General features: G+C 35.0%; 1 protein-coding gene across 1 annotated transcript; it reads left to right on the top strand.

The window, feature by feature from the left end:
• The first annotated feature begins 2,001 nt into the window (after window positions 1-2,001).
• On the top strand, window positions 2,002-8,748 carry LOC134539140 (proteasome assembly chaperone 1). Its single transcript, XM_063380890.1, has 5 exons — window positions 2,002-2,374; window positions 4,528-4,616; window positions 5,340-5,515; window positions 7,212-7,404; window positions 8,136-8,748. The coding sequence occupies exons 1-5, from the start codon at window positions 2,271-2,273 to the stop codon at window positions 8,330-8,332; spliced, it is 759 nt and encodes a 252-aa protein (XP_063236960.1). The 5' UTR covers window positions 2,002-2,270; the 3' UTR covers window positions 8,333-8,748.
• Window positions 8,749-11,126: the final 2,378 nt, after the last annotated feature.

Genomic DNA, 11,126 nt, shown 5'->3' with positions numbered 1-11,126 from the left:
TGCAGAATTAAGTTTTATTATAGTTTTTTAATTACTGATATTTACATTACTAATAAATAAATGTGCTTAAAAATGTCTGATCACCAATCACTTGCACTTAAAAGTGTTTAATCGCAAGTCACTCAATGTCTGTCAAGTTTTACAGTTCACATTCCTCACTGAAGCTAGGCTCGACAGTTATTAACCTCTTACCACACGCCTGTCCTCTCACACACAGCCTAGTGCCACTCAGTCACACTCTTACGGTCCTGTCACTCCTCTTCGCGCCACTCTTGAGGGAGTCTATTACCCTCTTCGCCGATGTCACACTTCCCTTCACTTGCGGAACTCTCTGAACTCCCAGAACTGCCACGGAAGCTGGCATCGTTGCTTATATACCCTCACGTCCTTCTCGAACGGACGAGAGTTGTGACGAGCCGCGTCATTCCGGACCGACCCGACGCCCGAAACATTGAGAATGGCCCCAAGTCACATTCTTCAAGCATGGCAGTATACTCTTATATACACAGAATTCCCAGCCTGCTAAAAGTGTCTGTGACAATAGTCGGAGGCGGGACAGTGAGTGGGTAGAGAAGGGGGATGGGTAGTGAGACCCTTGTAATACGGCCGGGCACACGTGGCCTGCCTTACATCAGTGGCTGTGCAGGGCCGCCAGCCAGTTTCGAGCCTGGCGCGCGTCGTGACCTTGCATACTAGCATGCATTGGTATAACAATAGTTTCGGGTGTTCAGTTTGAGTTCTGTTGGACACCAGCAGATTAAATTAGCAATTCGACTTTACATCGGCACGCAGTCGAAGAGGGTATAGTAGTCCGGCCTGAAGGCTGAAAAGCGTACCTTACCACGCTGCGCAACAGACTTAACCCCGGCTGTGGACCTGCAGGATGCCATTCACTAAATAACAACTCATAAATGTACTAAGCACACAATTGATTAATGAATAAGCAAGATCTTACCTGCGTCTCGCAACTGCCCATCACGATATTAAGCATTCATAATGTAGATAATATATACAATTAAGTCCACACTTGAAAAACAGTGAAAACAAGGCATGTGCCCCAAGTTACTGAAATACAGGTTGCGATTTAATAATATTCAGCACGATGTCACAGCCTGGAGTTGCACTCCGAGGAAGCTATCGTTGCCGAACATTACAAAACGCTACAGTCTATTGCATTTACTTCCCTTTCCTAAGGTCACTAGCGCGTAGCGCGAGTCAATGACCGACTGACGCGCAGGTGCATCAACTACTTCCACTACTGAGCGCAAACACCAAAATTGGGCAGCTAGAATATTTATATAAAACTAGGGTGCTAATAATTTAAATATTATCACTTAAACTATGTAAATATGCATTTAAATAGCTAAAGTCTCAATTTAATAGCATAATACGAGTTCCAGCAGGTAGTGCTTGCTGCTCAACATATCTACACTATCATGCACCAGTCCACACTCCGTACGTTCGGGTTGAGTGGCGACATTCCAAAGTAAGTAGGACAACTTCGTTGCATACAACCTAACCTAATTTGCCATTCTTTCAGTAACTCAAATTTTTATTATTTACACCTCACCTAACCTAACAAAACATTTAATGGTAAACTACTAAATATTTAGAATTTTTTATGTTCAGAATTACTAATGATTTAACCAATCAACATAAATATTTGAACCAAATGCTGCACATATACTACACATGACATTTAAAGCACAACTCCTCAAAGTTTTAATTTTAGGTGACAAAGGAGAAATAAACGGGCAGGTTCCTGTCATTCTTGTAGCAAGCTGTTTATAAGTACAGTGAGTATGCATTAAAAAAAAAAAACTTAAATTACGCGTAAGTAAATGTTCGGGCGAACCGAAAAAAAAAAACACTGATTTTTGTTTACTGACATCATGTCAGTGACATGTAATAAAGAAAACTGGATGATGTTGCAAAACTGCTACATTAATACTTAATATTTATCTCGCAGCAGTTCAAACAGAATGGAAAATACTGTAATCTGAACAGCAAAGAAAGTAGACCAAGCACGTCGATGTATACCTGGAGTTCGGATTTCCGAATGTTTAATAGTACTTGTCTCTAACAGTTTGAATTATTAAAATGTCATTTCTACACATTTATTTTTCTCTAATTAAACAAGCTCTGAAACAGCTACCTAGTTTCCACTAGTTTCCATCCTTTGTTGCAGTACTCTATGGAGTTTCAAATTGTTGTTTGAAAACAATTTTTATTTATGATTTGTTTCCCGGTGCTTTTATTTAATTGTCGAAATGTCTGTCTGTTTTGGCGAAATTCAAGAAAAAGTATCCCGTGCATTTTGGGACGAAGAAGATGAGTTTGATGATGATTCACATGGAAATTACTGTCCAGAAAGGTGTCATTCTATAATCATAAATTCTCATGCGTAGTTGTTTTTACCGTACATGATTTGTAATTTATATCAGGCAGAATGTAATGAAATTAAAGGACTATGAGGGCTTGACGTGATATCTGTGTCTGTTAGACTATTTATCAATAATTGTTGAAATAAAATGTTAATCTAAGGAAAAAAAATTGGTTAAATGAAATGAAATGTGATAGTCATTATTATTATCGGGTATAATTTATTAACCATCTCTATCATCATACTAGAATTATTAGGAAGTTTAGATGTATTTCTGAAAAAAAAATCATAAGGCCTTTTTTGGTACCACTAATTTTGACATCAAGCTAAAGCTGTTTTTCGATTCTGCCTGGATTATAAGAATACTTATGGTGATAAGGGCTGTAAAGAACAGGAAAATATTGGGTTAAAAGCATAAGTTAAACAGAGTTAAAATTTGTGCAATCATAACACAATGTATAGTTAAAATAGAAATTATAATAAGAAATTTATATGAAAAACATATACTAAAGTATTTTAACTGCAGGAGTTTTGTGATTTGTGAAATTGTGTAGCGGTTAGGTTAACTGCATTAAAAATACCTATTTAAAATTAGTAAGGATGGTTGGTTAGGTAAAGTTCACTACATTTTAAATTGATTATTATAATTGTACGTTTTAATGTGACACACAACACTTTATGTATAAATTCACATTGTTCACCTCTGTGCGCGAACCTCATCATTTGTCAAACATCATCGACCACTCTCTTGGGTCGTCACACTATATTATCACTAATAGTACTAATGTTTAAAAGACCTAAAAGGTGTTTTTTCCCTTGGTTTTCTAATGTTATTACAAAAAAATATATCACTGTACAACCTAATACATAACACTGAATATACACATATAGGCTATGTTATAAATATCACTTAAATGAATCCAAGATAAATTATTATTACTGTCATCCTAATCCATCTTAAGTATATTCCATGGTGTATTTGGTAAAACTCCTAACTGTTTTTACAATAAATAATTAAGGTGGACACATGAATATCAGTTTGATATTCAATAAATGTAGCACCAATATAATTAGAATTTCTAAAGGATAAAACAAATAAATAGTTATTGTGAAAATGCTCAAGTCTAATACACATTCAATAGAGAAAAAATAACTGATCTCCCAGTGAGCTTTTGAAATCTAACATTGATTCTAATCCAAATCTACAGAAATGGGCTAATTCGACCAAATATGGACGAATTATAAATGTTTTGGCCTAGCCGATAACATGTTATGCTCACGTTATAGCATCTCATACTCTCCACCTCTTTGTATGTGAAAATAAGCTCTAGCTGCCAAACATTGAAAATGTGTGGTTTAACTTCATTTAAAACTCACGCTGTCGTAGTTCACACTCAATCAGTGTGTTGGAATACGAATGAGATTATAACCTTTAAAACCAAATCCTAATGCATAATACAAAATGTACAGTTAGAATTTTTTTTTATTTTTTATTTTATTTTACAATGTTCCAGAGAGCATAGCTGTGTTTTGGAACTATACACGTCACCTTGGCATAATGACACATCATTTTTCAGAACTCAATGCATACAGATATAATAAGTTTAAATTTTATATGTTCCTTTAAAACTGAGTTTTATCTGTAAATAAAATGGGACATAATATTAACTCAGAATACTAACACTGAGCTAGAATTACTGACATACTCCAAAGAGATTAGATGCTAGGATTATACCAGTACTTGCAACTTAGCACTGTCTTTTAAGTTTCTGGCAGTAGTAAAATAAGTGTCCAGATCAATTTATAAGTTTACCCTGAGAGTATGAATAAAATTACAAGTCTATGACTGATAGTATTCATTGAAAACCTTCCAAGTTATGCAGTCAAGCAGATCATATTTACAGTTATGCACTGCAACTTACACAGTTTTTAGATTTTTTTAAAATTGTATGGTTTGCAAAATAGTACCTTAAGTAACGGGAAGGAACAGACAAAATTACTTGCCGCCTGGCCCTTAGTTTCTTTCGACGATAACTTACCATCAATTATTTGTACATAAGTGTAGCATGACAAACCTTTACCATAGAGTCCCCCCCCCTCCCTTGTAAATTTCTACTTTTGTGTTTTGGTGTGTTTACTAATAGGTCATGCAAGATTGTTTGGATGACAGACAAGAATATTTTGCAACGCAACTTCGATGTGCTATTAATTGTGGATGGAGCATTCATGAAAGGTAAATATTGTGTTCTTTTGTATAAGTAGGGGCCGTAAAAATTAGCATCTTGCTATAGATGAATCTTTATAAAATGCCACCTAATTGCTACATGTTTTTTGATAATTTTCAAATTGTTATAGCTACAAAATGTATCTCCTCGCACTTAGAAAGAAACAACCCTGTCTTGTAAACTTTGTGACTTGATTCATCTTATATGTATGTATTAATACTTTGCTGTTCTACAGGTGCATGTATAATTAAATAATTTTAATTTATGTTTGTCACTTAAGACTTACCAGCACTTCAGTAATAATACACAAAACCATCACTTCCCAAAAATTTTTCATCTCACAGACAAAATCTATATGGTTGGCTAGTAAAAGGAAAACAAAACAGGCTGCATCCTCTTGCATTTTGCTTCAGCAGGAGTGTAACTAATCCACAGCAGAACTACAGGTACTTGAGGTTTTTCCGCCAATTAATACAGTTAATTTGTTTATTATTTTATTAATTAAAACTGTTTGCTAGCTTTTTGAAATATATATTTTTTTAAGTTACATAAATGTTAAGTTTTAAATAAATTGCATTTAAATGCTACTGTTAAAGTAACAGATACTAATTTTGTAAAAAAAAAAATTGATACTAATTTTTTCAGCCCCTATATTTATAGTTAAATACAAACCGTACTTGCTTGCCTTCAATACAACATGCTATTCCATTGCTATATGATTGCATTTACAGGTGTGTTTGAGCAAGGAGTTGTCGCGAAAGCGGATCCCATAGCCAGAATACTGGACGTAAAGTCGGCCAAGAAGTGTGATGTCATGGGGCAGATATTCTTCCAAAATGACAAAGCGTTAGTGTGCCTCTGTGAAGAAAGCCTGGACGTCACAAACACTTATGCATTCACCAGAGAGGTGCAGTATTTTTATGTGATGTAGAATTGAGACTCTTGACTAAAGTTAGACAAATTTCGCTGAAAGAATTCCAACTAGGGCCTATATCATGGAGTAGCAGTAGATTATCTTTAAAGTAGAATTGAATATAAACCTGAAGTTATTTAGTTCTGCAGTTCTTCTTACACGTAGGTTACAAAATAATAATAATAATAATAATAATAATAATGTGACTGCTGATCATGTCAAAAAAAATTCAAAAACTGTTATTTCATGATAGTTAAGATAACGAGAAAATATATAGTTTAGCAGTGTTTCAGATAAGTATTTAAAGGTAGTTCACTGCCTTATCATCATGCATGTTTCTATAGCATATTTAATAAGGGCGGTATTCCAAGACATTCAGGTAAGGTAGCGAATAAGCACTTCTTTGTTGTGATACAACTGTAACTTAACTTGCAGACCTTATTCCAAATGTATCCAAATCCAATCCTTGTTAGGTAACAAAAAAAACACCGTTTTAGTTAACTATGCCCTCTACGAGGCTAGAAACTGATTTTAATGCATTTCAGCGGACGTTTGACAACCATCGATAAATTTGCTATGCCAAATATCCTACAGATAGCAGCATTATTACACGAATTAAATTGTGTAATTTTAATTTTCTCAAGTACTTTTAAAATTGCAATTATTTGTTTTTATGGCCATTAAAGTGTACAAAATGTATTCCAGGATAGTTTCACAATCATAAAGTTTAATTTGGCACATCAACACGCTTGGTACGTCCCCCGATGATCACAAAATTGACTATATACAAAGTAATGGCGACAGATGCAGGTTAGCCATCAGGACGAAATAAACAATAAAGTGAGCTCTGCGGATGTGTGTAATTTGGGAAACAGAACGGCAACAGGTAGGACACCAAAATACTATTGGAAAATTTTGGACCATGTGATTAGATTTATACATGACCTTTTTCTCATATTTTGTATCTCACCTTTTAAACCAAAAATGGTGTTTTTTACTGTCTTACTTTGAACTTACAAATTTCAGGTGGACCCTGTGCATGTGTTAGATTGTTTACCAAAGATAATTCTGGACAGTAGGGGCTTATCTGTAAGAATTTAGCAAACCAACAAAATTATTTATCATTGTTATTTTTTGATGGATTTTGTGATAGTACAAACAGTTTTCTACCTCTCGATAGTGGTGAAAGCGATGAGGTAAAAGGGGTCCTTAAGAGGCCACTTCAGTGTTTCAGGGGCACTACACAACCCGCGTTAACCTCATAAGATTCAATGCTATTTTCATTTTGCTTATAACTTATTAACTAATATAGATCTCGAAATGATGCTTGCTTGATATGCAAGACAGCGATGCTCTTATCAAAGCCCCTTTCTTCAAAAACGTGCATAAATTATGGTTCAGACCTAGACAAGACACTTATGCACATTGGTAAAGATTAGAATAGAAACCATAATTTATGCACGTTTTTTGAAGGAAAGGGGCTCTGATAAGAGCATCGTTGTCTTACATATCAAGCAAGCATCATTTCGAGATCCATATTAGTTGATGAGTTATAAGCGAAATGAGAATAGCATTGGATCTTACGAGGTTAACGCGGGTTGCGTAGTGTTCCCCTGAAACACCGGAGTGGCCTCTTAAAAGCACCTTTATATTTTTTGATTGCTCCGGAGGGTACAATCCTTGCACGTAGGTTTTCCCGCTGATGGCGCGCTGCAGGGAGGTGGTGGCGCTGACATCTCGCAGCGCCGCCTCGTACCTGCACCACCGCGGCAAGGAGCTGCCCATGTCCTTCCTCAGGCGGCTGCAGACGGACGCCTACCGGGGGGACCCCGTCTGCGAGCGGCTGGAGCAGCCAAACATTGTGTCCGGCGTGCCGGCGCAAGGTGGGTCGGCTTGTCGCCCACTTCCCTGGGTAAATCGCGCACTTGTTACAAGCATGGGTTCGTCTGGTCCCAACCGTGTTCAAAATGTAAGCCGTCCAAACATCCTGCTATTTCTGACACTCATGTTGAACTAGAAAAAGTTATATAACGTCATCATAGACCTGAGGTCCAGCAGATCTGCACGTCCGACTGGGACTTAAAATGTGGAACTGGTATTTCCCCCCCCCCCTCCCTCCTCCTCCCGCAGGAAGACGATTTCCCATAGAATGGATGTTTTTCCTCACAGAATTGGGATTTACAGTTACAGTCGGAGATCTGCCACGTAATAGGAATCAACTGCTTTATATTTGTAATTTTAAGAGGAGTATTTAGCTGCGTATGATTTACAACTTGCTCAGATAATTTAAATGTTATTTCATCACAATCTAGATTCTTTCATATGCAAAACCAATTTTTATTTTTTTTTTGAATGATTTTTGTTTATTAAAATTGCTGCCAGGTGCAGGTGTGTTTAAATGTAGTTTTTTTCTGTTGCAGTGGTTTTATTTAGGGTGATCAATTTTTTCAAAAGGTCCTTAAAAGTTCTTAATTTTTTCAGTTACGAAGGAGTAAGAACCTTGTCGTGTTCTACTCATTTGAACACCTTGCTTACTGCCTCTCAGGGTATTATTATTGCATACGCAGAGTTTTAAAATTTTTTTTATTATCTTTACTGATTTGATTTGTTTTAGTTCTGTCCTGGTGTCAGGCCCATAACTTGCCTGCAGTCCTCTTCGTCTGCTACTCAGAGTCCGATGAAATTGACTCCATGACCACGAAGCCTGTTGCGCAGCTGTTGTCGAAGATGAAGTGTGCAAACCTGCGCTTGGACGTTGCCAACTTGCATAGCGTTTACTCTGCGAAAGGCTCTTCATTACTATACATGTGAACCCGATGGGTGCTGGTGTAACCTGTGTTATGCATTAATGAGTTCGTTATATCGTGGCAGCATTGGAGCACTCAGTTCTCGTAAATTTGTTTTTGTTCACCTACTTTTAGAGCATTTGGTGTTATATTCTCCAAATATAACATTTCATGCGTTCTTTTCAGGCGGAATACAGATCTTACACTCTGCAAGTTATGTTTTCAGTTTAATTATGTAGGTACTTTACAAACATTTTATAATCAAGAAATATTTATTATTTTGCAAGTATTTTGAAATGTAAATACCTCAAATTTGAAAATGTATTGTTTTAATTTAAAAAAAAAAAACAGTTAATTATAATATTCTGTTACCTAACCAATAAAAATCAAGCAATTATTATACAAAGATATGTTCTGTATAATAAACAGTTTTGAAATATTCTAATTTTGTTTTCTTTATCTGCCTCGTCAACAAAAAAGAATATTTATATATTTGTGCCAAATATTATATTTTTAAATATATTAAAATATTTTAATAAATGATGAAAACTTTGATTACGTGTGTACTGGTGCAAGTGCTATTAAATTTGATTCTTACCAAAGATTTATATATCCAAAACAATATCTACATAAGCACCAGGGTGACAATTTGTCGGGAAATTCGGGAAAACCTGGAATTACCCAGGAATATTTTGCCTCTGGAAAAATACTGGAAATACCCAGGAATTTATTCACCCCTCGGGAGATTTGCTATTTTTCCATAATGTAATTATCATCTAACGTTAAAGGCATTAATTATTTACATCTGCAATTGATATCGATATTGAATATATATTAAATAGCAATGGATTGTGTAATAAATATTTATTTTTAGAATAAGAGACGAAATGGGAGAGTCGGCATCCACAGACGAAAGCGTGATCGGCAATCCTGACGCCATTCATGTTTACGTGTGTGACTGTTACGCTCAGAGAAACGTTTTCAGAACCTGAAACCAGAGCGCAGCAGAATTAAGATTGTTTACTGTGCGTAATTCCAATTTTCTTAATAATAATAAAAAAAAAAAAGTTTAATATTTTATTCATTTGATAATTTGTGGATTCAGTTTATTACATTTTCATACGGTATATCTTTTAACTAATAGTTATTGGTTTTATAACAGCTAATACTTTGTTAGGTGTAAACTTTTATCTTGTCAATAGTTGGCAACACTTCATCTAATGTACCAATATCATTGTATCTGCAATGTGCATTTGCGCGGAAAGTAACATAATTCGGCATTTTGTTAGGATATGTTTATGTAGGCAGGCTTGGACGTAAATTTAAATTTTAAGTATAATTTAGTATTACAAAGAACGCATAGACTTAGTATAGAAAATGAGTTAAATATTCTGGAAAAATGAAAATAAATTTCTGGAAAACCTGGAAATACCCAGGAATTTTATTCTAGGTTTTGAGTAGTCACCCTGAAGCACTCTTTTAAAAAAAAAGGCTAATTTAGCAGCAAGAAAAATTGTATTCATACTAATTAATTTGTGTAAGTTTTTCACTTAATAAATTCTACTTAAGGTTATATGAATTGCAAAAACAAAAGTATCAAAACAAAAAATTACTTGTCGAGCTTTGAAAAATTATGAGCAGTGAATCGTAGTAGAAGGTATGGTTTTAATTACTATTTGATCTTTAATTGATTCATGGAAGATAAATCATTAGAGACAAGATTTTATAGTTTTATTTTTAAGCCAATTTAGTTTTCAAAACAGGAGATTATGGTATTTTTGTTTTTATTTTTTATGAATTCTGTTCATTCTTAATGATAATATATTATTAAAAAAATATGACACGTAAACATTTCATGTAACTTATTTCACCAAAGCCATGTCATTTTGACTAATGGTTTATACTTTGACGTGATAACGTCTTATAAATCGATGAACGCCGGCTGCACGCACGAAAAAGCATGACTCATTGTCACTTTCCGCCTGAGCCGATCGTGCAAGAACCGGCCAACCACCGTGCGAGAAAATCTTCTATAATATCAAACAGGTTAAGGTGGGCTTTTTAAAAGCAGCAATTTAATCTTATGACGTTATCACGTAAAATTATCGTCCGTAAACTGACTTTACAGACAACCCCCTTTTTTTTGGTATGGGCCTAGTCTACTAACTGATAAGTAAATATTTTCTGGAATGCTAGAGGGAAGAAATTTAAATAATCAACTTCTCTGGTTTGGTTCAATTTGTCATTTTCGCTAACAAATATTCATGCTTCAGAATTGCATGTAATAATATCGGGGTCTGCATAGCTATCTATAACGCATCTCATCCTTAGATTGCAGTGTGCAGTTTTATGGGACATACTTTCTCTTTCCAATGCACGATCTTTGTAAATAGAGCTGTCCTTGTTTCGTTTTGCTATGTTGCCAGATATATGCCATAAAGCGCAAAAGCTTCAGACATATTTTTTGCAATAAATACAATATAATAATTTTTAATAAGCATACCTAACTTCTGGGAACAATAAAAATTAATTGGAAAGTATTTGTGCGCTTGAAAAATGTATCATCCAATGTCATAAAGTAAAAAATGATTTACTAATAACAGTTGCTAGATCAAAAAATAAACAATTTTGCAGTCTAGAACAGATCAACATGTACTATCAATTTTTTTTAGAGTATATAAAAAAAGAAACTGGCATAATATGCCCCAAAGTTTTGATGTCTGATTTGGCTGACTCATTCTTCAAAACATGGGTTTTAACCATGGAGCCACCGACTATGAGACTTACTGATTATGGCACGTGGAAAGAGCCTGGCAGAA

The sequence above is a fragment of the Bacillus rossius genome, chromosome 14, assembly GCF_032445375.1.
Source record: "Bacillus rossius redtenbacheri isolate Brsri chromosome 14, Brsri_v3, whole genome shotgun sequence".
NCBI lineage: Eukaryota > Metazoa > Arthropoda > Insecta > Phasmatodea > Bacillidae > Bacillus > Bacillus rossius.
This window is presented reverse-complemented; position numbering and strand designations above follow the sequence as displayed.